Source organism: Prunus persica, chromosome G5, assembly GCF_000346465.2.
Source record: "Prunus persica cultivar Lovell chromosome G5, Prunus_persica_NCBIv2, whole genome shotgun sequence".
Lineage (NCBI taxonomy): Eukaryota > Viridiplantae > Streptophyta > Magnoliopsida > Rosales > Rosaceae > Prunus > Prunus persica.
Window position 1 is genome coordinate 13,011,669 of NC_034013.1, and position 27,168 is coordinate 13,038,836.

At 37.5% G+C, this 27,168-nt stretch overlaps 5 protein-coding genes and 1 long non-coding RNA gene across 6 annotated transcripts; 2 read left to right on the forward strand and 4 right to left on the reverse strand.

Annotated features, from left to right (window-relative positions):
- LOC18777219 (respiratory burst oxidase homolog protein C) lies at positions 321 to 5,793 on the forward strand. The gene is made up of 11 exons (XM_007210843.2): positions 321 to 1,215; positions 1,308 to 1,470; positions 1,622 to 1,670; positions 1,791 to 1,904; positions 2,014 to 2,847; positions 2,935 to 3,030; positions 3,152 to 3,267; positions 3,494 to 3,596; positions 3,799 to 3,872; positions 4,434 to 4,987; positions 5,301 to 5,793. Exons 1-11 carry the CDS (start codon positions 603 to 605, stop codon positions 5,408 to 5,410), a joined length of 2,826 nt encoding a protein of 941 aa, XP_007210905.1. The 5' UTR covers positions 321 to 602; the 3' UTR covers positions 5,411 to 5,793.
- LOC18777713 lies at positions 5,650 to 10,757 on the reverse strand. Its single transcript, XM_007211078.2, has 12 exons — positions 10,576 to 10,757; positions 10,321 to 10,446; positions 10,121 to 10,232; positions 9,910 to 10,043; positions 9,659 to 9,803; positions 9,272 to 9,450; positions 8,460 to 8,700; positions 8,218 to 8,316; positions 7,893 to 8,038; positions 7,633 to 7,740; positions 7,135 to 7,223; positions 5,650 to 6,666 (listed from the first exon to the last, which is right to left on the reverse strand). Exons 1-12 carry the CDS (start codon positions 10,642 to 10,644, stop codon positions 6,156 to 6,158), a joined length of 1,959 nt encoding a protein of 652 aa, XP_007211140.1. The 5' UTR covers positions 10,645 to 10,757; the 3' UTR covers positions 5,650 to 6,155.
- On the reverse strand, positions 11,389 to 12,334 carry LOC18777948 (germin-like protein subfamily 3 member 4). Its single transcript, XM_020564139.1, has one exon. It carries the CDS (start codon positions 12,309 to 12,311, stop codon positions 11,616 to 11,618), a length of 696 nt encoding a protein of 231 aa, XP_020419728.1. The 5' UTR covers positions 12,312 to 12,334; the 3' UTR covers positions 11,389 to 11,615.
- LOC18776852 (inositol polyphosphate multikinase beta) lies at positions 15,523 to 18,498 on the reverse strand. The gene is made up of 2 exons (XM_007209383.2): positions 18,143 to 18,498; positions 15,523 to 16,591 (listed from the first exon to the last, which is right to left on the reverse strand). Exon 2 carries the CDS (start codon positions 16,587 to 16,589, stop codon positions 15,741 to 15,743), a length of 849 nt encoding a protein of 282 aa, XP_007209445.1. The 5' UTR covers positions 16,590 to 16,591; positions 18,143 to 18,498; the 3' UTR covers positions 15,523 to 15,740.
- LOC18776302 (putative amidase AmiD) lies at positions 18,591 to 22,400 on the forward strand. The gene is made up of 12 exons (XM_007210203.2): positions 18,591 to 18,918; positions 19,056 to 19,157; positions 19,251 to 19,475; positions 19,557 to 19,639; positions 19,726 to 19,826; positions 20,152 to 20,275; positions 20,490 to 20,644; positions 20,872 to 21,008; positions 21,097 to 21,267; positions 21,381 to 21,605; positions 21,686 to 21,922; positions 22,045 to 22,400. The coding sequence occupies exons 1-12, from the start codon at positions 18,799 to 18,801 to the stop codon at positions 22,156 to 22,158; spliced, it is 1,794 nt and encodes a 597-aa protein (XP_007210265.1). The 5' UTR covers positions 18,591 to 18,798; the 3' UTR covers positions 22,159 to 22,400.
- Positions 22,655 to 25,796, reverse strand: LOC18777088. Its single transcript, XR_002271673.1, has 3 exons — positions 23,956 to 25,796; positions 23,633 to 23,840; positions 22,655 to 23,539 (listed from the first exon to the last, which is right to left on the reverse strand). It is a non-coding gene; the product is annotated as an uncharacterized LOC18777088 (long non-coding RNA).

Here is a 27,168-nt window from a genome sequence, read left to right on the forward strand (position 1 = left end):
AAATGAGGACGAGTGGTTTTCTCTGTTTGCTTTGATTTGGTCTTTAAAAATTCCATAATTAAGAAGAGCAAACCACGTGAAACAACAGATGATATTTGTAGAACATTTTTCTTACGCGACAAGGGAAAAGTTAAAAAGAGTGATTAACAAGTGTAACTTTCGTAGTACCAACCAGAATACTATTATGATGTAGAATTAATGACATAATGAACGGCACGTCATATTCTCGAAAAAAAGTTAGCTTTAGTCATTCACATGCGCATGAATAATTTACAACCGTTGATTGGTATGAGATTGCCCAAAACTCATAATTGGATAGATAGCATATACTTTCTTTGCAGTGGAAAATGGTCTCAAAAGGTCTATAAATAATAGTTGATGATGCAAGACACCTTACACTCATACACTCCCAGCACTAAGACACAGAAAGGAATGAAAGAAAACAGAACATATCTAACAACCCTCCCTTGCACTCATTTTTGAATTGCCAGCCTTTCTTCTCTGTTAGAGAGAACATACACAATTCTGAGAGACTTATTTACCTTACAAGCCACAGCAGCTTAAATCTCTGCTTCACAGAAGCTTGTTTGGTCCCTGAGAAAATGGGAACAAATGAGGTTGGAGGAGTTCATTATCACTCGGATACAGAGATCCTTGGCAGCGAAAGAATGGTGAATTACAGCGGTCCTCTAAGTGGACCTCTGAACAAAAGATCAGGCAACAAGAAGACTGCCAAGTTCAACATAGCTGAGCCTGCAGGCTCTGCTGTGAAGCCTGGCATTAGCACAAGCGATGAAGAGCCTTATGTAGAGGTCATTTTGGATGTTCGAGAAGACTCCGTGGCGGTGCACAGCGTTAAGCCTGCTGCTGATGATCATGAAGATCATGTGGAGATGAATTTACTGGGAAAAGGGTTGGAGAAGAATCAATCTCCTAAAGGTTCATCAGTTGTGAGGACGGCTTCAGCTCGTATCAAACAGGTTTCTCAGGAGCTGAAGCGCCTGGCCTCATTTTCAAAACAAGCAGTGGCAGCCCCTCATCCCAGGAGGCGGTTTGATCGAACACAGTCAGCAGCAGCTCCTGCCTTGAAGGGCCTCAAGTTCATCAGCAAGACAGATGGTAATGCTGGGTGGCCTGCAGTTGAGAAGAAGTTCAATCAGCTCACTGCTTCAAGCAATGGCTTGCTTCCTCGTTCGCTTTTCGGTGAATGTATAGGTACTTATGGCTGTTCCTTAATGATGCTTCAGTTCCTGTTTGCATTACAGTATTTGATTTTTTGTTGATTTCTGTGGATGTAACTCATGTAGGAATGAATAAGGAATCGAAAGAGTTTGCCGGGAAGCTGTTTGATGCTCTTGCTAGAAAGCTGGATATTAAGGAAGATTCCATCACCAAGGAACAGTTGAACGAGTTTTGGGCTCAAATCTCTGAGCAGGGATTTGACTCCAGGCTTCAAACTTTCTTTGACATGTAATTTCTTCTCAACCCACTTTTTGTTTTTTTGGAGAGTTTCTAAAGGAATTGCTTAATTTCTCTCTTATTCTCATCTCTATTGATTGATTGGTTGATTGATCATGGAGCAACATGAAATTGAATTGAGTGGTAAATATGTAAAATTCAGGGTTGATAAAGATGCAGATGGAAGAATCACCATAGAGGAGGTCAAAGAGGTATGACATATCTCCCATGTGAATCTCAACCAATCCTGGCTACCATGTGATTTTTGTGTCAGTCTCTCAGACAGAATATATGACATCTTCTAAATCAAATTGTTAAATTACAAAATGCAGATTATTAGCTTCAGTGCTTCTGCCAACAAACTCTCAAACATCCAAAACCAAGCAGATGAATATGCAGCATTGATCATGGAAGAGTTAGATCCAGACAATCTTGGACACATCATGGTAAATAAATGAAAAGATGATAATTAAACTCCTAATTAGAATTTAGAAATTGGAATTCTTGTCTTTAGATTCTTAATTATTGATCATTTGGTGATGACTGTGGGAACAGATAGACAGCCTGGAAACTCTCTTGTTGCAAGGACCAGAAGAGACTGCAGTAAGAGGAAAAGATAGCCGAAACCTAAGCAAAATGCTGAGCCAGAAGCTTAAGCCTACAAGAGAGCACCCATTAAGGATATGGTGTAGCAACATCAAGTACTTCTTGCAAGACAATTGGAAGAGAGTTTGGGTAGTGACACTGTGGGTTGGGATCATGGCTGGCCTATTTGCCTACAAGTACGTGCAGTATCGAAACAAAGCTGCATATAAAGTAATGGGGCATTGTGTGTGCATGGCCAAAGGTGCAGCAGAGACACTCAAATTCAACATGGCTCTTATTCTGCTACCAGTCTGCAGAAACACCATAACTTTGCTCAGGAACAAGACCAAACTAGGTATCGTCGTTCCTTTTGACGACAACCTCAATTTCCACAAGGTCATAGCTATAGGAATTGGGATTGGAGTTGGCATACATGGAATTTCTCATTTAGCATGTGACTTCCCTCGCATCATTCATGCCAGCAGCGATAAATATGAGCTGATGAAGCCTTTTTTCGGGGACGATCAACCTTCAAATTATTGGCACTTTCTTAAGTCACTGGAAGGAGTTAGTGGGATTGTTATGGTAGTGTTAATGGCAATAGCCTTCACATTGGCTGCCCCTTGTTTCAGAAAAGGTCAGCTCAAGCTGCCTGAGCCTCTAAAGAAGCTCACTGAACCTCTAAAGAAGCTCACTGGGTTCAATGCCTTTTGGTATTCACACCACCTCTTCATCATAGTCTATGTCTTGTTGATCATCCATGGCGTTTATCTTTACCTGACCAAGGAATGGTACAAGAAGACGGTACGAAAACTTGTGATTAATTACCTCTAATTACTTTTCACCTGATCTTAATCAACACATTAATCTTTTTACTGTTTGATTTTACAGACCTGGATGTACCTAGCTGTGCCACTCACTCTCTATGCCGGAGAAAGATTGGTTCGAGCACTCAGATCCAGCATCAAGCCGGTTAAGATACTAAAGGTGAACAACTTGATAAGCTTTTACATTCATGTGTTCATGTTGGAGAAAACATCCCTAATCAACATAAAAACCATAATTAAGTATATATGATTAATTTGTTTTCTCTTTAATTATGGTGAAGGTGGCTCTTTATCCTGGAAATGTCTTGGCCCTTCATTTGTCCAAGCCTCAAGGCTTCAGATACCACAGTGGGCAATATATGTTTGTTAAGTGTGCTGCTGTGTCTCCATTTGAATGGTAAGATCCCTACAAACATTATTTTAACATATGTCATGTACTGTAAATCATGACTATGGACAAAGTGCAATTATGTTAAAATGTACTGTTTGGATTGACAGCCTAACAACATAAAGTCACGTCCGTCTCCAAACCTTTTTCTCATTACACCTTTTTTTTTTATTTTATTCGTGTGCTTATCTATTTTACTATGTTAATAAGTACTTGGTGTTTGACATGTACACAGGCACCCATTTTCCATCACCTCAGCCCCTGGAGATAACCACCTTAGTGTTCATATTCGAATCGTCGGAGATTGGACCCGGCAACTTAAAACTGTGTTCTCTCAGGTGTGTTTCCGATTGCAAATTGCTCTGGGAACAGAACAGTCTCATGTACATCAGAAGTTTGTATATCATAAGGAACAACAGACACATAAATAAGATACTGGTTTGGTACATAGAGCTTATAGTTTATCACAAAAGAACATGCCATGTAAATACATTATCCACTAAACATGGGCCGCTAATCTTCTTGTATTGATTTGTTTAGGTATGCCAACCTCCTCCTAGTGGGAAAAGCGGACTTCTCAGAGCTGACCATATGCAAGGAGATGACAACTTAATGTAAGCAACCTTAATTAACTAATGGATTTGTATTAATATTAATATTAGTGGACCACAATGCGTAAAGAGATACATTTCTCTAATGTTGAAATATATGAAGAGTTATAGAAAGTGAAAGTGCCTAGTTACTGGCCAATAACGTTGTGATACGCGTGATAACACTTCTACGTGTCATAGTATTATTGGTTGAAAATTACAAAATGGCACTAATCGATTGCAACTAAAGAAGAAAAAAGTAGGTTATTATGATGGATTAGTACTTCACTTGGGTACGAAAGAAGAAAAAGTAGATTATTATTGGTTGTTCTTAATGATATTATATAGTAATAGATAGACTCTAACAAACATGGTCACTAGGTAAGTGTTATCATTCTCTCTAAAGTAGAAGTTGAGTGGGCTTAGATTTTTTTTCCCCCCTTCCTTTACTGATAAGAAAGTTGCTTTGTGTCTATTAATGATAGCAACCTCATAATGGGTTTTTACTTTTTTTTTTTCTTTTTCTTTTTCTTTTTCCATGTTGGTGGGAAATAATTGATGTGATGATAATGAATTCAAAACCAGATTTCCAAAAGTGTTGATAGATGGGCCCTATGGGGCACCAGCCCAAGACTACAAGAACTATGAAGTGGTGTTGTTGGTAGGGCTAGGGATTGGGGCAACCCCAATGATCAGCATTTTGAAGGACGTAGTGAACAACATAAAGGCCATGGAGGAGGAGGGGGAGGACATGGGTGCCTTAGAAAACGGGGCACCAAGCAGGATATCAAAAGTCGGATCCGGGTCAAGCCAACTGGGGCTCCATAACTTTAAGACCAAGAGGGCCTATTTTTATTGGGTGACAAGAGAGCAAGGCTCTTTTGATTGGTTCAAAGGGGCAATGAATGAGGTGGCTGAATTGGACCACAACAGGGTTATTGAGTTTCACAATTATTGCACCAGTGTTTATGAGGAAGGTGATGCACGTTCTGCCCTCATTCACATGCTTCAGTCTCTCAGTCATGCAAAGAACGGCGTTGATATTGTGTCTGGGACACGTGTCAAGTCGCACTTTGCCAAGCCTAACTGGCGTGAGGTCTACAAGCGCATTGCACTTGATCACGCCAATGCCACAGTTGGTGAGTCCTTTCTTGCCCTCTATCAATAATAATTATTTATTCATCACATGTACTGATTATGTTACTAATTACGTTTTAAATATAAGTTGTATTTATCTGCGTAGCCAATAAAATAGCACCGTGGCTTTTATTTGCGATTTGAATTCTGTTACGTGTTAATTATTCTTTCTGTTGCTGTCGAAACGTGGATGATTAACATTTAAAATATCCATGTCTTAATCATTCATTATTTATCAATCGCCATTGCTATTTAAACTTTTATTCTTTTTAATTTTTAGAGAGATAATTTAAGGTGTTTGTTTGTGTCGTGCAGGGGTGTTCTACTGTGGGCTACCAGCGCTTGCCAATGAGCTGCGCCAGCTATCTCATGATTTCTCTCACAAGACCACCACCCAATTTGATTTCCATAAAGAGAATTTCTGATGATCACAAATCAAGTAAAAAACAAAGCAAAGTCTTTCTGTGCGTCCCCACCATGTACATTATGGTCCATCCATATCCATCCTCCTACTTTCTCCATCAAAATACAAAGAGATTCTGATCTGAGCTGCTGCTTTATGTAAATTATTATTTCAATCTTTTTTATCTTCTTCGCTTTACATAGCAGACAAAAAGATGGTGGTTAGGCCACAGGCCTTTGAGTTGTGATCCTCGTGTATGCCTTGATTGATGTGTCCTAAGCCCATTATGGTCATTTTTAATTATACAAGTTGCAGGGTGGGGAGAGAGAGAGAGATGCAGAGAGTTTGTGCAAAGCATGTTCGTAGAATGAATGATTGACTTATTATATACTATATATTACTACTAGGCAGCCTGTGTTACAATATAAATGTGTATGAGTTGTCAAGTTTGAATGGCTAGTTTGTAATTTTCTTGAACTTCGCTCATGATTTTGATATTTAAACTATGTTATCATGGAATCTAAAGAACCTAACAACGATGATGATAGATTAGGCCGGTCCCAAGTGTTCATTGCTAGTGTTTTTTGTTTTGTTTTTGTTTTTGTTTTTTTTTAGGTTTTCGGGTTCGCCCCGCCTTGTAACCCAAGAAAAAAAACATAACAACAATGAAACTAGGTTTTCCATTCCCACATACCAGGTTCTTCAACTTGTAGGAAATGGCACATACCTGAAGTTAAGTTCATGCTTTACATAGGGCTGCCCACTCTTTATTTATGTTTCCTTTTTAGCCTCTGGAAATTCGGTTTCATTAGTTGGCTGGTGGCCATGGATTGGTGTGGAGCACAATTAGGCTGGGACTCGACCAAAGGCTTCTTTACCTCAACACTAAAATTCTTCACGCAGGTGTTTGCGAGAATTGGAGAAACTGATTCTCTTTTGAACTGTCTTGGCACCTCAAGCCTCTCTAAAATCCTTGAGGTTTTGGCGTCGAGCTGCCGGTTACCATCTGGCGGTGATAGAAGAAGTGATTGGTCTAGCTTGGGTTTGGAAGTGCAAACTGGAGAATGTATCTCAGAGACTTTGACAATAAGCTTCTCCCACTCTTCTGTAATGCAAGCAGATGTTTTGTCTTCTTGGGTTGTCAGGTCTAGTTCTGAGGTTTCCTCTCTGATTAAGGCAACATCTTTTGTTGAATTTGGCTGTACAATCACCTCTGGAAATTTTGGCTGGGTTGCGTTTGGCTCACGGGTTTCCTCTTTCAATATAAGGGATATTGACCTGGAATATTCGCATCAACAAAGCAATTATCAGAGGAAGCTTTCACCCTAAGTTCAGATATAGTTGCTATACCTCTTGATTAACAATAACGAATCTAAACGCAGTCCTAAACATGTGCAAGAACTCGGGGGTTCATCTCATTCAATCAGTTGTGAAGTTCTATACGTAATAGAATTTCTGACCAATTGGTTATTGTTTTGAATAGATGAAAATGAGGCCATCCTTAAACACAAAAACCTACAATTGATGAAATCGTGCCTAAATATCTCAAATGATAATAGAGAAAAATGAAGCATGCACGTCGAGAGTAAGAAGGGCATATTTAACTTGGTAGCTAAAAGTGTGTTTCTCTAGCATTTTCTTTCTAATTTTTTCTTCTCCTGTTCACAGTTGCACTAAAAGCCTGTCGATCTGCATGATTATTTTGACATGTTATGCAGGTTCAAGGTGGATGACGAGAATAATTACCCAAACTGTAAGCTCTCTTTTACAAGCAAGTTTAATTTCTGATGGAAGCCCCTCTCATGCAGCATCGGATTATAGTCTCTTACATCAACCTGCAAAAAGTTCAGAGAAGAAAAGGCTGAATCACCGCCTCATTCAACAATCTAATATGCTTTATCTAATTACTTAAATGCAAAAACTTGAGAATAGAAAACTCAGTTTGTAAATGTTTTGTGATAGAAAAGTCAGTAATCTAAACTCCCATGAATCTGCTACATATATGATCTCTTCACCAACATTCTGGACCAAGAAATTTAAGATAGTAACAACAAATTTGGTTTAAATTGTGGCTTAGCATGCAGCTCTGCATGGCCTAGATCCAATTGGAAAACTTGACAACGTTGTCAAATAGTTACTTAAAGACATTCACATCATTCTCTCTACACAAGGGTTGAAAAGAAAAATTCTCCGAGAAGTGTTCCAGAAGAAGAATACAAGCAGATATATGGGTCTGGTTCATACCTTTGACAAAGAGTCTTTAATGGAGTTCTCAATCTCCTTCCTTACTGAAGAAATAGTTAATTGATTGAGATCAGGAACATGCAAAACTTCCTCTGATCCTGCAACGCGCTGCAAATATTACAGCAATGCTTAACACTGATACAAGATACAACAGAGTCAAGACAATAAACGCAAAAAAGATAAGCCAAAACATATCATGCATACAACTAGACGAAGATGGAATGGAAGTATAGAAACTAAAAGAGAAGTTCAATGTTCACCCTGAGAAGCATTGGCCCGTTGTCTGAAGGTTGAAGAATATAATAACTGTGAAAAGTGGCCTGCCTCATAGTTTCTATATTACAATTTGAAGAACATACCAAACACTGGTCCAGTGAATGTAGAGCACTGCAAAGCCCTTGGAAAACTGCAAAATTTGTAGCCTGGTTAGAGAAAAGAAGAAAGATGGATACAATAAAGAGTCAAGGACACATCCTGAGACTTCATGTAAGGCCTCTTATTAGACATTCACAAAGTCTCTGAATTTGATTGTCCTGGAAAAATGTAGCAGTTAAAAAGAGAATCAGAGGAAGGCCTTGAACACACGTTGAATATTCAATTCTGATTGATCAATCTCATCTGGAGTAGTTTCTATCGCATTACAAGTTGATGGAATCACAACATAGGAAGCACCCATTATAACACCTGTGGAAAAATTGCCAAAAAGGGGTTAGTATTAATTGTCAATGTTGACACCAAGCACTAAAAGGACTAATCAGGCTTTCAATAATTTCCTAGTAAGCTCAGACTTGAACTAATAAATGTTGAGCTTCAAGCTTAACATTTACCTTCACTTAGAGAACCCAAGTTAGTCCTCTCAATGACATTGAAGTCAAGTGGCAAAGAAGCACGCTCGAGCTTCATAGAGCTTGGAAATGAGGGCAGTAAAAGGATTGTTTTTTCTCCAACTTTCACAGAATTTTCAGTCACATTACATGTCTCAAGATTACAGCCTGTGACTGGACAAGAAGGTCCCTCGACTCTATTTCTAACAGCATCTTCCAGCGAAATGCCATGACATCTGCATGCCTATAAGCAGTAAACCTATCATCAAAATCTTAATTTAGAGTTGAGTTGTGATGGTGAAATGAAAACTGAGGGATGGAGGAGTATATCATATAACAAGAAAACCTGTCTGCCATATTTTGCTTCCACTTAGGGAGGATAGAGCAACAGTGAGTCGTGTTAACTATTCATTTTTTAAATTAAGCAGACTGATAACGGCTGTTTGGATTTGGAATAACAAACCACACAGGCTGTCCATCGCACTATTGACACATAATCTTGTTGAAGCAATGATAATCAACCATGATGGCTATTTTAGTTGGCTTTTGGATCTAGAGACTACGAAACCAGATATTACACTTATAAGAAATATCACAGGCTCAGGCAAGATAATGATTTTGTAACATCTCTAAGAGGTTTTCAATTGTAATAACACCAGAGAAAATAACGTGAGATCTTAAAGTGATTTTCAGTTCATAAATTGTGATGGTAAAAAGACCATAAAAATCTACCATCCATGAAGTATTCTTAGCCAACATGGATGATTCAGAAGTAGAAGAGCAATAAAGCTGACAAAGTAGTATTTACATAGTACCTGACAGGGATAGAAACCATCAATATTAGGATTGACTGATATGTACAAGTTGCAGAATATCTGGCTCACAGAGCCCACAAGATTGTTCTTGAAGTTAAAACGAGCTTGTAGTGGTTCTTCCATGTCATCCTTTAAATCCTGCAACCATCGGTTTACCAGGCCATGCAGTACTTTGACATCTGAAAATTTGGTTAATAGTCAACATAAACTGTCCCCAGCTTTCTACCTCGAAAGCCTACTGTGCTTCTAGTCTCCTAGACCGTAACAATAATAACTATCAAAAAACAGGTAACAAATTACGGAAATGAGCAGAGCAATTGAAGGAGGTAATCGCAGTGGTGTGTCCTACTCTCCTACATATAAAGAGGAAGGGAAGGAGTGGAAAACCTGGGAGATATGCTTGAAAGGAGCAATTATCAAGATCAGATATACATGTTTGAAAATTGTTGACCTTCTCTTTGGTATTACTGAGGTGTGATGATTTTTGCTCAAATAGTAGAAAATCCACCGAAACACACTTATCTGCCGCAGCCTGCGGAAAAGAGGCCAACACCAATAGAGAACCATAAAAACAAAGCTGCAGAAGCAAACATGGTGTGAAATTCAAAAATATCGAAAATAAGTAATGAAAGGCTAACCATGAGAGTGTTTTGCATGATCGAGTCCACATCTCGAGGTAAGCAGGAGGTTAGCACAATCACTTTTCTCATGATATCTCTACCCTCCCACTGGTACAAAACTTGATCGTTCAGGACCGTGGAAAGTTTCACATCTGCAACAAATTATGAATCAACAAACACAGTTAACAAAATGAGTATGCCGGAGAAAAAAGTTGAGGCCAGAGAGCACCAGAATCGTCGATCTGAGGCTGAAAGCCATGAGCAGGCAAATTGTTAACGGCATGGTGGAAGTCACGTAGATTGAAGCTTCCGCTTGGACTCGGCGTGTATACGATCTTCAGCTGTCAAACGATATATATTCAATCTTTCACTCTCAGATTCTCAGGGAACATAACGCAAACAGGTTTCGTGCATTTCGAAATATCCTACCTCATCAGACAAGGAAATCGGATTTTGAAAGACGTAGCAAAGGCCTATGCGATCTCTGAGCGACTCCGTTCTGCGCCAAGACGGGGTCGATGAAATGGCGTAGAGATTCGCGAGCTGCAACAGCGACTGATGAAATTTACCAGAAAAAAAAGGTATGCAATTCGTGAGGCTATGGATTGAAGCAGAAATTGTATGGCAAATTTTATTAATGATTTGAAAAACAGTGTTAAATCGAATTGCTTGCTTCTCAATTACCAGCCTTAGGTCTCTGAGAAATGGAGGTGGCAAGCTCCGTAGGTCCAGTACAAAGCACAACTCTACCATTGCGCTTCTTCTTCGTCGTCGTCTTCTTCTTCTTCAACCGCTCTCGAAAAGCTCACTGGTTTGGCGCGAAATTTCTGATAAATGACTGCTGTTGGGATATTTTGGGAACTGGAGAAAATTTGGCCCCTAAAATAATGACACTTTTGAATTGGAATATATTTAATAGTATAGCCGCGCGGCTATAATCTTTAAATATTCCAATATATTTCAATGCTACAGCCGTGCGGCTATAAATTTCAAATTTTCCAATATATTTAATAGTATAGCCGCGCGGCTATACTTTCTAAATATTCCAATATATTTAAACAGTATAGCCGTTAAATATTCCAATATATTTCAAAGTATAGCCGTTCGGCTATACTATTTAAATATTATATTTTAAAAAAGTATAGCCGCTTACTTTTTTAAAAGGAAGATTGGGCCGATGTTGCTTAGGCCGAGCCTTGTTTGCTGCCAAGTTTGTCACCTGGGCTTAAGCCCCGAAAATAATATCAAACTTGCAATTATTTCAATTTCCAGACCCATTTTACATAAAAATAATATTTTCAGACTAAAATATTTTCATTTGTAGAATAAATCTATTCTACTATCCCACATATTTATATTATTTTCCTATTTTATATTTAATCTTTTTAGTCATTTTTCCTAACTAAGGATGAAACGATCGGTTAATGTTTCGATTCGTTCCAATGTAATCAAAATAAATAAATAACTAACTAGCACGAAAAAAAAAAACATTTTTGAAATAGAAAACATTCTGCAGCACACTGGAAATAGGAAACATCAAAACATTATTCAGCCATAAAGGAGGCCACCAAGCTTTACATTATAGGGGACAGTCTTTCTTATAATTTATGATGATCACTCTTGTTCTTAGCCCAGAGCAAACTGCTGAGACTATAATGGCACAATTGAAACAATGTTATGCATTTAACTGCTAGTAGATACAAAGAACTATATTTATATAATCTTCATATGATAGGATTTAAGTTTCTGAATTGCTGCCTGTTAAGACTTGAAGAACCGGGAAAAGTGACATTTTTGAAGTGATCAGAGAGAAACCCCTTTGTTATCTTGTATATCATATCCAGATCATTCTTAAACATGGCACCAGAGATGCCCACAACTCCTGGATTTTGGCTGTTAAACACTGAGAAAGCAGTGGCAAAATCATTCCCAGCATTCAGAGAGAAGTGAAGCAGGCCCCTTGGGAACACAAACACATCTCCTTCCTTAAGAATCTTCTGGAAGGCCCGGTTTTGGGTGTCAATAAACCCAGCAAGCACTGTGCCTTTGCTTACAAAGAACAGCTCAGAAGCTCTGGGGTGAGAATGAAGGGCCACCAAGCCATCCACTCTGAGGTCTGTTCTTGCAATTGAGAGGCCAAGGGTGTTGAGGCCTGCCAACTCTGCAGCAGTCACTATATTCACTGAGGAGCCAAAGAAATTGTCTGTATTGCCAGCTTTGGTCAGCTTGGAAGTTTTGAAATCAGGGGCAATGTTGTCATTTGGGTTCTTGCATGGGAAGCCATTGATGAAGATGGTTTGTTTTGCTGATGGGGATGTAGGGCAAGTGTCCTGGAGATTATCAGAATCTGCAAAGCAGATTTTAGTGCAAAAACAGATGACAGAGAGAAAGACAATGCAGCAGGAAAAAAATGAACTCATCTTGGGTGCTTTTGTTTTGTGTGGTAATCAGTATTTTATTTTAATGTGTATATATAACAGTAAGTCATGATGTTGAGGTTGCAAGAAATGGAAGTAATTTGTTAAGCTTGGAGTTCACTGCTGGATTTGAAATGGATTATGTTGTAAGAAGTGCATTGCTTAAAAGACAATCATCTTGGTTTTTGCCTGAATGGCTGGGTGTCCTTGTGCTTCAAATACCACTCATATTTTTGCTGTTTACATCCTAGGTCGGCTATTGAAAGCTCCATAGCGGACCCCAGACAAGTTTTTGACATTTTCATAAGCTTTATATAATTCCTGAATCTGCAGTCTTCCTTGCCATTACAGGAAAGGCTGCACTGACTTTTAAACAATGAAATGGATAAACGTTAAACAGACAAAAGCATTGTCATTAGTTTAATCCAAATAAAAAGATATGATGTCAGTTATTAGCAGCACTGTTTCCATCGTATGGGACCAGCAATTGCATGTAAAAGAGTTGTGTAAATATTTTCAACTATATGGAGGTAACAAGATTGTGTGGAGGCAATTAAATCCAAATGTTTTCAACTTTCCAGTTTGCCAGAATAAGCATGGCACATTTACATCTAGGATCAATAGATGTTCTGAAAAATTTAAAAAAAAACATCAACACCTGAAATCATGAGCTGGGTCTATTTATTTTAGTAGTAATGGATCATTATAAGAAGAGAAATTGAAAATCTATGATGTTATTAGTACAAATGCTGTTCTTCTCACAGAGCTGACATTCTTTGGTTCAGGCACTAGGACTGGTGACAATATCTGAGATCAATTTTATCAAGGAGCAGAGCCCACCCCCAAAATTATGGTCAATAACACCTTTGTTTTCGATGAAATCGTTTGGGTGTCTTAATTAAATTTCTCTATAGCCCAAGAGTCCTATTCATTACTGTTAGGCCATTACTCGAGTATCTATTGTCTCTTTTTGATTTTTTACTTTTGCAGAGTTATTACCCGTATAAAATTTTTAGTACTTTCATGTTTAATAATATATTATACACGTACGCACCTATTTCTCATGTTAAATACACAAAATTTTTACAAAAAATTCAATAAGACACACAAAATTCACGTATTATACACGTAATTCTCACATATTACTGAATAAAAATAATATATATTAAAAAAAAGAGTATATATACTCAGTTTTGTGTAAAAATAGTATAGCCGTGCGGCTATACTAGTTTTTTCGAAATGTTTAAAAAAAGTATAGCCGTCCGGCTTTACCTTTTTGACACATGGCGCTTAGGGCTGGGCGGGTCTATATATATAGCCGATTGGCTATACTAGATTTTTAAAAATGTTTTTAAGAAATAGTATAGCCGTGCGGCTATACCTTTTTTTTTTAAAAATAATTTTTTTATAAATACTATAGTTGTGCGGCTTTACTATTGTGACACGTGACACATAGGCGTTGGGCGCATCCTGGCTATACATTTTAAAAAGAAAATTTAATCTAAAAAATTTCGCTGGCATAGATCTGTGCCAACGAACTTTCGTCGGGAGAGGTTTTCTTGAAAAAAAAAATATATATATATATATAATATTTTTTCGCCCACTTCTTTAATTTAATATATGTAATTAAGTAATATCTTAGCCTTTTTGAATTACTCTAATTAGTAATTATATTTTAATTATTATTTAATATAAAAAAATTAAAGAAAAAGTCTACAAAATAATTAATTTCTATTTGTTAAGTCTTTTGTAAAATCGTTTAGGTGTCTTAATTAAATTTCCCCATAGCCGAAGAGCCACATGACCCAAGTCTTTGATTAATATAATAATTACTAGCCTCTCTGCACGCGCTTCCGCGCTTGCGAGAGGTTTTTAAAAAAAATAAGTAAATTTATTTTAGAATTAAAAAAGATAATGGGTAGTTGTGTTCCATAAAAATAGGATCCATTATCTTCTTTTTTTGTTCTTTTAATTTTTTTAAATATGAAAAAGTGTGAATTTACCATATTATCCTCATTTAATTAATAATTTGAATTCTTAATGTTTGCATTAACCAAGGGCATTTTCTGGTATTTTGAATGTTTCACCATTCTCTGCCTTTTGCTTTATATATATAGATTAATGAAAGTCAAATCCAAAGCCAAGCCTATAGCCAAGCCCATTGGCCTAACTCTCCAATGTTAACCACACTTACCAAACCATCACAATGTTTTGTTTATAAAAACACCTTTATAGGAGTGTGGATTTTCGATGTGCGATTTTCACAAAGGGCACCTCAAAAAATAGGCCTACAGAGAAATCTATATTTTTATTGTTGGTGCAATGTGAAAATATATTTAAAGCCCTTTAAGGTCTCCGTGATGCATCTGTAAATGCCCTCCAAGGTCTCCGTGATGCATCTATGAATGCCCTTCAAGTTCTTGCATCTATCGACCCTGATATTATTTGGCTTCTTATAGCTGATGTTTACTGAATGACAGACGCCTCCGTACAAGAAGAAAGGGAATATAATAAGCACTATGCCTTTGCTTACAAATGATTTGTTTTGCTGATGGGGATGTAGGGCAAGTGTCCTGGAGATTATCAGAATCTGCAGAGCAGATTTTAGTGCAAAAACAGATGACAGAGAGAAAGACAATGCAGCAGGAAAAAGATGAACTCATCTTAGGTGCTTTTGTTTTGTGTGGTTATCAGTATTTGATTTTAATGTGTATATATAATAGTAACTAATGATGTTGAGATTGCAAGAAATGGAAGTAATTTGTTAAGCTTGGAGTTCACTGCTGGATTTGAAATGGATTATGTTGTAAGAAGTGCATTGCTTAAAAGACAATCATCTTGGTTTTTGCCTGAATAGTTGGGTGTCCTTGTGCTTCAAATACCACTCATATTTTTGCTGTTTACCTCCTAGGTCGGCTATTGAAAGCTCCATAGTGGACCCCAGACAAGTTTTTGACATTTTCATAAGCTTTATATTATATAATTCCTGAATCTGCAGTCTTCCTTGCCATTACAGGAAAGGAAATGGCTGCACTGACTTTTAAACAATGAAATGGATAAAAATTAAACACACAAAAGCATTGTCATTAGTTTAATTCAAATAAAAAGATATGATGTCAGTTATTAGCAGCACTGTTTCCATCTGATGGGACAAGCAATGCATGTAAAAGAGTTGGGTAAATATTTTCAACTATATGGAGTTAACAAGATTGTGTGGAGGCAATTAAATCAAAATGTTTTCAACTTTCCAGTTTTGCCAGAATAAGCATGGCACATTTACATCTAGGATCAATAGATGTTCTGAAAATTTGAAAAAAACATCAGCACCCGAAATCATGAGCTGGGTCTATTTATTTTAGTAGTAAGGAAATGGATCATTATGAGAAGAGAAATTGAAAATCTATTCTTCTCACAGAGCTGACATGCTTTGGTTCAGGCACTAGGACTGGTGACAATATCTGAGATCAATTTTATCAAGGAGCAGAGCCCACCCAAAAAATTATGGTCAATAACACCTTTGCCTTCAATGACATGCGCGAAATCGACGAGTTTGATTTCAGCACCTGAATTCCTCCCTTGCAGTATTGACTCCTTCTCATACACCATCAGCACTGAACAAGAATAGAAATGGAAAATGGTCTGCTTCTCAAACCATGACTTCAGTTCCAACAATTGTGCCAATATCCCAGCAGGACCACCATAGACAGTCGATGCAAAAGAACAATCTGGTTTGATATCTGAATCTGTAGATGGGTTAGAAGACACAAATTTCCTCAGAGCTAACCTAGTATCCTCAATGCTAAAGTTTAGAACACACTTCTTATCAGGCTTCCAAAATCCAGTTTCTTTGTTTCCATAAACCCGAAGTCCAGATACCCTAAACCCCAGCTCCAGGCTCGTGGTCTCTCTATCTTTCTTAAGACATTTTATGATATAATCTTCAGCAGCTTGCGGGTACCATGTTCTGGAACCAATTTTTGCGTCCAATACAGATGGATTGATTCTACTTGAGACAGTATCTTCCAATGCAAGGTGAGGATACAAGCCAGAACCATCAGACGCCTCTAAATGCCGAGTGCCATAAAAGACAGGGAAGAACTTGCGGATGTCGTCTGGAATCCTCTTATCAGTAGAAAATGATGTATAGAATGCTAGCTCATGGGATCCACGCCCATCATTCTGAAGAGGCTTGTAAAAGTGCCCTGAATCATCTATAAGAGGGCCAAGCTTCCCATCTCCGGCTTGGTGGCCAGCAACTTGATGATCTGGGACCTTAAGCATAACTAGAATGTAAAGAAAATTATTAGATGTAATCAAATTACAAAGAGGTTGTCATTGTAGGCAGTAGACAATTAATATTTTGTGAACAATAAATATAGTGCCCTTATGAATTCAAGGATGAAAATTTTATTAGCAATAAAGAAACCACTTGAGTATATCAATTATGAGCTTCTCATCTTCAAGAAGTGAGATGGCACATTTCTGCACTTCCTAATATAGAATAATCAAACCAAACAAACTTGTCAACATAATGTGGATGGCTCGCTTTTAAAACACTAGAGCACAAGGATAGTTTACTTAGCCAATTTATGAGTTCTCTATTATGCTAAAACTCACCAACTTAGCACATTCAATTCAAAGATAATTAATGCTTTCTTAGTCCCCATAGAAAAGCAGGTTCAAAATGATAGCAAGATGTATACTGGAGTAAATCCAAATGCAAAACTAAGCTAATGTTGAGAAAACTCAACTGAAGAGTTACCTCACATCTCAACTTTCAAAGACCACCCCCGAAACTTAGTGTCTCCTAATAAGAGTACTACCGGGCATGTCAAACAACCATTCAAGGTACAATGGACTGAGTTTCCGTTACTTGGTCACATACATTTTGTCCACTATTATGCTTAATTTCAAAAGCCGTATCGACTGACTGTTAGGCATCCTCCCAGGTTTAGCCATATACCAGCTGTTGCTTAAACTTTATGCATCCACTATTAAATTCCCGCTATCATGTTTACATACCAAAGCTGTATATCTAGTGACATGCTCCAGGAAATCAAAACCTCCAGAACCCCTCTGTGTATTTTTGGTTGGATGAATAAGTTTAATATAGGGCTTCTCAAATACCTAATAAGTAAAGAAAATTGTGTTTCCTAGTTTCGTATTGCCGTATTATCATCAATCTTTATTATTTCCAAGTTTCATGGAGCCCCAACAAAATTTCAAATAAAGGCTTGGAAAATGTACCCTACAGGCTTTACTTGCCAGATTAGAAGCTTTACAATTATAAATCTATTTTATTTAGTTTGTTTTCTGGACTTCCAATAGGCTGATTATCATCCAGTAATGCAAATTTCTAGCGCTTGTGATACTAAACAGAAAAATGGCAACGCAAAGAATTCCAAAAGTAACTATACAAACACATCTAACTACTCAAAATTCTATATGAGATCATATAGAAATCAAGTAAAATACAGCTTTGAGGCCAAGCAAATTCTGACAAGCATACAACAAAGCAAAGGGGACCAAAATTAACTTTCATAGTCAACCAAAGAGCCATATTTTCCTCTAAAACTAGAAGAGAAACTGAGAAGCATTGGATCTAAAATGGGCAAAGCAGTAAGCAGATTCAATTGGCCAAATTATATAACCACATTAGACTTCAACTATGTAACCAAATTATATCAATTGGCCATAACAAGGGGCAAAATGTAGCTTGATTGAATAGAAAAGAAAGTGGGTTTAGGGTTTTTTGTGATTGCAAACCAAAACCCTAACTTTCTCAGAGAAATTGTCACAGCAAAGTCGGAAAAAGAGACCCATAGACGATATACCTGTAATGGCTGGCGATAACTGCGAGGGAGAACAACCCTTTACGTCACTCGCTGGATTTTTGCGGCCAAAAGAGAGACTCCCTTTGCTTCTTATCAGCAAAAGAGAAACCTTTTTATAAAGCTGCAGCGCTGTACATTTGTCGAAGCCAAACGTAGTGAAGAATCTTTTTACCCATTCACCCTTTCCCACCTCACTAAATTCTTAAAAAAAGAAAAAATTAATTTCATCCAATTTATTTACTCTCATAATTTACCAACTGAACCTCAACCCACCAATTTTTTTTTCACCTCCATTTTTGCCATGACTGTCTTCTTCTGGTTTTTCAGAGGCTCCAACCACATGGTGCCCCTGAGCTGCTAAGAAGAAAAGGTGTAAAGCTTTCTTCTTTTTCTATTGTTCAACTTTTGTTTACAATATTTGAAAAAAAAAAAAAATTAGGCCAGCTATGGTCCCCCATAAAAATATTATTCTTTGAAAGTGAAGTGTTTAGTCAGCAGCAGCATCTTTGAAAGTTCAAATGGTAAATACAAGCAAGCTTGTGCATAACGTCAAACGTGTTTTGAGTTTTGACCATTAGCTATGCAAATCGGCAGAGAAAGAGAGGCCACTAGACCAGTGCTTTGCAGTGATTAGGAAGCAAGGAAGCCACTAAGCTATGATGCTGAAGGAGAAGTATCTTCCATTAGTAAGTGGGTGGACCCACAGTGGTATCACTTGTGTCATATTTCTAGCTGTGATCTGTTGCCGCACTGTTGCTTCAGATGTTAAAAATGTGGTAACTATTTCTCTTCAACTCTCTTATTCATATTCATGTTCAATTGGGATTCTTGAATCTTGTGAAAAAAAGAGAGTAAAAAAATTCTTTTACATTTCAGTTGTGTAATTATTTTTTTTTGGGTGTAATTTGATTAGAAGAGTGATGAGCACAGTGTTTGTTGGGCAAGAGTTGGTCATTCTTACCCACTTAAATGTGCATTTGAGTTGTTTGACTCCAGTTTCTTCAATAACACAAAGGTGATCGCTTCTGTAGTATTTATGTGCCTTTGATGCATTCTATGGACCATGTCAGTGATAAAGTTTGAACCTTTTTTCTATGTACTTTTTTAGATTCTGGAGATTGTGAAGGGTCAAAAGGAGTTCAACATCCCTATATTCACAGCTAATCGAAAATTAGTTGCTTCAGTGAATGGAGGTTTGCATGACCCGTCTTACTTGGTATTCAATTCTGCTTGGGGCAGTGAGCAATCACAGCATGTAACTAAAAGATTCAAGTACCCTTCTCTGTCTGGCATTAAAAAACCCAGAAGTGAACAAGATATTGCCTTTATGAGTGTAAGTCTGTTGCTGCAAAGCCATACATATTAATGAATGTGATTATATTTTGAGTTAGTTAACTTGTTGGGTGCCCATCAGATTCTTGAATTGGGAGAGCTCATTAAGACAAAGCAACTTACATCTAAGGAGCTTACTAAATTTTTTCTGAAAAGACTTAAAAGGTAATAGTGAGCTCTAAAAATACTTTCTTTGCTTTATTATAATACTCAGGACTAGTCATGTTATTGATTCATTGTGGGAAAACTAGGTACAATCATGCTCTTGAGGCGGTGGTAACTTATACCGAAGAATTAGCATACAAGCAAGCAAAAGAGGCTGATAAACTTCTTGCTCAAGGAGTATATTTGGGTACATCTCTTTTCTTATTAATGTCATCAATATCATGCACAGTCATGTTTGCCTGTCTTTTTTTGGCAGCAAAGTCATTATTTGAGCCATCATCTTTCATATATCTTCATCCTGCAGTCTAATATGTAGACCTCAAATGCTTGTGTTGAGATAGAGAGACAATCATCAAATTCTTTTCCCGAGCTATTTAAGATTAGGCATTCTTCCACCTTAGGGTATCACCTTATTAGGATAAATAGATGATGTAGGAAAAGTATTTCTAAGGTGGCATTTGAGTCGGTTTATGCATTATAATATCCTCATTTATTATTGACTTTCTTTATAGGTCCTCTGCATGGGATTCCTTATGGTTTGAAGGATATAATTGCAGTTCCCCACTACAAAACAACTTGGGGTTCGACAAGTTTCAAAAATCAAGTTCTGGACATTGAAGCTTGGGTGTACAAGAGGTTACAAAGAAACTTGAGTATTGAAGATTTCAGGATTTGAGAAAAATTGTTTTCACAAACTGGTGTGGCAGTTGAGCTGACATGTCACATATACTATCCTCCTATCCTTATGATTTGGCATGTTAAGTGCCAAGAAAATGACATGTCACTCATAAACCAACACAGTGCAGCTTAAATTGCATTTTGCTCATTAGTTGATCTCCGTTCAATTTAGGTTGAAGTCTGCAGGGGCAGTTCTTGTTGCTAAGCTTGTTTCTGGATCACTGGCATATGATGACATCTGGTTTGGTGGTAGAACAAGGAACCCCTGGAATATCGAGGAGTTCTCTACAGGTTCATCAGCCGGACCTGCTGCCTCCACATCAGCTGGTACTATTCAAATTTGAGCCCTCAGCATTTTAATACCTTCCATCTTCTCTTAGTTTTGGTGGCTCTGTGCTTAGCTGAAATGCATTTCATGTTGCTCTTCATCCCAATAGAAATATATGGCTTCTACATACGTATAGGCTGAGTTGATATATAGGACTTCATTGGAAGTTCCTTTAAAATCTTATACAATGCCATTGCTATGTATATAAACAAGATAGCTTTCACAGGTATGGTACCATTTGCAATTGGATCAGAAACAGCTGGTTCTGTGACCTATCCTGCTGCACGCTGTGGAGTGACAGCATTGCGCCCAACATTCGGCACAGTTGGCCGAACTGGTGTAATGAGCTTATCGGAAAGCTTGGTACTTCTAGTCTTCTCTTTGCGAGTTCCATTCATGTCTTTCTTTATTGCTGTAAATATAAGAAATTTATGGTTCATTTTCTTATCAGGATAAGCTTGGCCCTTTCTGTAGAAGTGCCACAGATTGTGCAATTATTCTGGATGCCATTAGAGGAAAGGACCCAGATGATCTTTCATCAAGAGACATTCTCCTTGATGATCCATTTTCAGTTGACATTACAAAGCTTACTGTTGGATATCTAGAAGATGCTGAGATGGAGGTTAGTGCTAATTAGTTGGAAAGTAACAAAATAGATTATCCGAACCTTTGATCATTAACATTATCCATTGTTGATTCTTTTTCTTAGAGCTTAATACAGATAGTTTCTTACAGGTTGTTCATGTTCTTGCATCAAAAGGTGTAAATATGATCCCTTTCAAGCTAAACTACACAGTTGACTCTGTTCAAGGCATCCTAAATTTTACAATGGACGTGGATATGTTGGCTCACTTTGATGAGTGGCAGAGATCAGGGAAGGATGATGTTTATGAAGCTCAAGAACAATGGCCTACCGAACTCCGGCGTGCACGTGTAATTCCAGCAGTAGACTATGTGCAGGTGAATGTTGTCTCCACTTTCTAATTATCAACTAATTAAGTTTTTTTTTCCTAAGTGTAAATTACCATAATTATTTACAGGCACAAAGAGCAAGGGGAAAGTTAATCCGGGAAGTAAGAGAGAGTTTTACTGTGGATGCGTTCATTGGCAATGCAACTGACTGGGAAAGAGTTTGCTTGGGAAATCTAGTTGGTTTGCCTGTAATTGTTGTTCCAACAGGGTTTAAGAACATACCAAATCCACCTCCTAACAACACCACTCGAAGAAGAACCACTATCACCACCGGTATCTATGCTCCTCCTGAACGTGACCATATTGTAAGCTCAAGCCAACTTATTTAATTTTTTTTCCTATGGAATTAATTTAAGTCAGAAATACTAACTGTTTAATATTTTTCTCTCTTTTTTATATATATATATTTTATATTTTTTATGTGCAGGCTCTTGCACTTGCTATGGCTTACCAATCAGTCACCAATCACCATAGGCAGCAGCCTCCTATTGATGATCTTGGACCAAATGACCCAATCCCAAGTTCTCCCACATCATCGTAGTCTTAGAGGAACTGTTGCTGCAGCCTCAGCCTCTACTTGGTGTAAGTTTCATGCATAAATAGTCAATATGTGCCAGCACAATGACATTGTGAGATGTACATGAACAAAAAAGGAAAAAAAGAAGAAAATTGATGTAGCTCACATTCCAAGAACCAATCCCATAGCTTGATATACATTTTAGCACATCTGTTTTGCACAGTTTTTCTTCTTTTGCATAAATTCTGAATCTGATCTTTCTTATTCGGGTGGGGATTGCAATGAGTAATAAAATCGGAAGCTCATCTGTTTAACAGGATAAGGTTGGCCCTGTCTGTAGAAGTGCTGCAGATTGTGCTGTTATTTTGGATGCTGTTAGAGGAAGGGACCCGGATGACCTCTCATACAGAGACGAGCCCCTTGAGGATCCTTTCTTGGTTGACATAGGTTAACAAACCTTACTCGTGGATATCTTGACGTTGCTGATATAACAACCAATCATATGAATCAATTCTTAAAATTTCCTAAAAAATAAATGTAATAATAAAAAATTAAAAAGTTCCTAACATTCTCAAATCCCTTGAAACATAATGTTTTTTCAACTGTCATCGGCTTCAACATGGATGCTGCCAGGTGGTTTGCTACTTGTGTCATCTGCCCTCATTGCATTCTCACTAAATGTTATAAATTCATTATACATTTTCATAGCACTTTTTGAAAACTCAGTCAAGGATTCAAAAACTGACGAAAACCCCTTCTGAAATCCATTCACTGTAATATTTTGTGTCCTTCATGCTGGTATGATGTTTCGCCATCTCCACGCAACTCGTTCTCCATCTTTGTCAAGCCTTTTTGTGCATGCAATTTCATTTCCTTCTCAAAAAACTTCAACTGAAGAATACTTTTCATTATTTCAAATGCCAAAACCTTCCTAGGATATTTTCTGGCAAGCCCATCAACCTTCCTCTTTTGTTGATGCTCCTTGCCTTGTTGGACCATCAAGGCTTGTACATCCTTCCCAAAACTTTTCATGGCACAAGTGACATCTTTATCTGGCAGCTTATCTAGGCAAACTAACCAATTGTGACAAATTTCAAGTGAAAGTATCATGTTGACTTTAGACGGTCGAAGTGAAAACCAAGCTCCTGTGTAAGATTCAGTTTCAGGGGTAACAAACTTGTGTAGCCAGCCATGAAGAGCTTCAATATACGACATCTGCGAAGAAACATATTCTGCAATGCATGCACGCCAATTTTGAAGTTCTGCTTCAAGCTTTTGAGTAGCAAGCTGGTGTGACTCATTAGAGAACTTTCCATAGGATGACCAATTGAAAATTTTCAGTTCAGACATGATTCTCTTTTAGGTTTCATGAGATACTGGCATTATCTTCCAGTTCCTCATTAGCCTGCAGAAAGTGGGCAAGAGAGCTCATATAACAAAATTCAAAAAATGTCAGGCCTCTCATATAGTACAAATAGATTCCTGTGATCTATCTTACCCATGTAGCAACTCAACAAGTTGTGGATGCATCTCTTCATCTCTCAGCTTTTGAATTTTTTGAAGACTGATTATTCAGAATTTCTTATGGCAACCAAAATTCTGGAACGCAACTCCTCAACTTCAACTCCAATTTTGTCCCCGGTCTTTAGGCCATGTCTCGATTGGGAGTGTTTTCGCTCATATATTCTCATGGTTTCCTCTCCAGCCTTGAACATACAAAATTTAAAGATGATTCAAGTTATTCTCAAATTATCTAGGTTGTGCAGTACGAGAAATCAATAAAGCTGAATAAAGCAAACAATTGTTAGATTCATATTTTACCTTCACCTCCTCATATAGAGTTTTTTCTCCCAAGCATATAGCTTTCCTAGTGTTAACGAATGGCATCTAGATCCCATTGCTCCATTGTTATAAAAAAGACCACCATTGAAATGAGTCCGTTTCGAAGAACTTCTGGAGCTAGATCTAAGGAGGCCTTTTCGGGAGGAAGACCAGGATAATGTAGATGAGGTGGAGCAGCTTCGTGTGATTGACCGAATGAACTTACTAGAGTTTTCTGCACCCAAAAAAATCATAGATGAGTGGATAGTAGAACTAGAATATTATATCATGAAAAGCAGTAAATGTACCATTTGCTAAACAAACAACAATAACTTATGATGAAAGCAATATAAATATTGACGTTGAATGATTTATCATGGACACCCTAAAACAATATACAATATACAACAGTTATCGGTTTGCTAGCCACACCAGGTTGTCCACGTGTATTTGTGTGTGTTTGAACAATTGAAACTACAAACAGAAACCTCATGTTCAATCATGGAAAGAACTTCCTTCTTCAACATATAGACATGTATTTCTGCAAGCAAATAAAATTAACAAAAAAGGGGCTTTTGAGGGAAGACATGAATTTCTGTCCCAATGACCACATCACTCTCTAGGCACTCCTCAGGTACCCATGCACCCATATCCCATGATCAGTTGCACCCAGATGAGCACAAAGCTACAAGGACACTGGCAATTGTGATCTTATCCGGCCTAACCATATCACCACTGGTGATCTGCATTTCATGGAAAAGTTCCATGGCTGACCACCTTGAAAAAAACCCAGTAATCATGGAATTCCAAGTAATAATGTTTCTCTTGTTCATCTTCCCAAACAGATTCATTGCCTTAATCATCGAGTTCCACGAAACAACATCCCTTTCCAACATTTCATCAAACAATGTACGTGCACTATTCAGAAACCCACATGCAGAGTACATACCAATCAACGAATTTTGAACTAAAAACATCATATCTATATGGAAGCTCCAGCCTGTGTGCCGCCATCAACCCTACTCGTGCATTCTTTTACAAGGAACGGAAAACTGAGACAATTACAGGAAATGCCATCGCAGAGAATTTGCTTATGCAGCAGCATCAACACCCAAACGAAGAAAGAGTTTCATCCACTGCACTGATTTTTGTACACACATATGCTCTGATCATCAAGTTATAGACAGGTTTTCTTTAAAGTCAATAATTAATAATTAATAAATAAATAAAAGGACCTAGGCGGGCCCCTAGCGCCTAGGCGGGTTTAGGGTTTTTTTTTTTTTACGAACACTGTCTCAAGTACTTTGGATCAGTCTCTCTCAATTCCAAAAGCCTTGAAATAATGTCTCCTTTCTTTAACTGCCAGTCATACTAGCTAACCCATAATTCTGTCACGAATATATATATATATATGTATATATAGATTTTTTGTACAAGCTTCAATAAAAAAGACAATTAGAATTTGTCACCCAAGAGTAACAGCCTGCACAAGGAGATGTTGCTGTTCTTTGAACAGGGCCTTCTTCTTGCTTTCGAGTGAGCATATTTGGTTTTGGAGAGAGAGCATACGATCTCATATGAGAATTGGATCAATAGCAGGCATGTGTTCCCAGAAAGCCCCCAGAGTTTCCTCCCTTTGAAGCTTTTCCTTTTCTGCCTCATAAATCTCAAGCTCAATTCTCTCAAGTCTGCTAGTGATGATATCCATGGCTGCACAAAACTCAAACTCAAAGCTCTTTCATGCCGCCTCAATAATATATATATTTTTGGTTGGATTCTCTTTCTTAATTCTGAAATAAAAAATCAAATGGCACACACTCACCCCCAAGGGGCTACTTCTAATTATGACACACATCAGAAACAAAGCAAAAGATAAATACAAGAGATGAGAGTGGCATGCAAAAGCACAAGTGTCCAACTCATGCTACGTGGCACTGCCAGTTATTTTGGTGCAGTTTTTTTTTTTTGGGTTACAATGGTGCAGGTTCTTTAATTCAGTTAGTTGTATGCTATAACAGTCCAATTCCAGTAATTCCACAACCATCTCTCTCTCTCTCTCCTCTCTCTCTCTCTTTCTCAAATATGATAACACTCTCTCCCTCTCTATGTGCTTGCATTATCTTTCATTTTTGGCCTCTCTTTGTAATTATTTTGTTTTTACCCATGTCATTTGTTCTGAGGAGCCGATATATAGTCATGAAGTTGTTTCTAGACAAAGCGAAAAAAACAATCTTCTTAAATATTGGGGTGCTGTCAAATTTCAAGTGTTTTCTATGGAAATACCCGTATAAAGAATTTAGCACTTTTACGTTTAATATTTTATTATACACGTAATTATGTATTTTTTTAATAAAATATCTGTGTTCTGTACACGTCATAAAAACTCGGTAAAATTCATTTTTAAAAAAAGCAAACATACAATACATATATTGTGCATGTACATATGTATTTTTCATGTTTATAGGAGGGTGCTTATACCTTTTAAATATAATGTATTTAAACCGTATAGCCGTGGGGCTATACTATGAATTTTTTTTTAAAAAATTGTACAGCCAGGCGGCTATATCCGGTTTTTATAAATAGTATTGACAAGTGGGTGCCTAATCGCTAGACAAGTCCTCTTTTTTTTTTTTTAATAAATAGTATAGCTGTGCGACTGTACTATTTTGACACGTGGGTCCCTAAGAGCTAGGCGGGTCCTTTATTTTTCATTTTTAAAAAAATTAAATAGTATAGCCGCGCGGCTATACCATTTAAAATTTAAACTGTAGCCGTGCGGCTATACCCCATAGATACTCGGTTTTTAAATTATTTTTTTTTGAAAATAGTATAGCCACGCGGCGATACTAGGTTTTATTAATATTTCTTAAAAATTAGTATAGCCGCTCGGCTTTACCGTGTTTTCTTTTGTTTTTATTTGTTTTTAATAAATAGTATAGCACCTTATGCAACGTTGTTGGGGTGAACCAGTTACCCTCCAGTAATCTGCTTTGTTAATGAATTAATGCTGTGATGTTAAGCAGAATTACATATTTACTTGTGCTTTAGGTCCTCTCAATGGGATTCCTTATGGATTGAAGGATATAATGTCCGTTCCCCACTACAAAACAACGTGGGGTTCTAAAAGTTTCAAAGACCAAGCTCTTGGCAGTGAAACCTGGGTGTACAAGAGGAGAGGTGCTAAACCTTTTGAAAATGAATTCCAGCTACGTG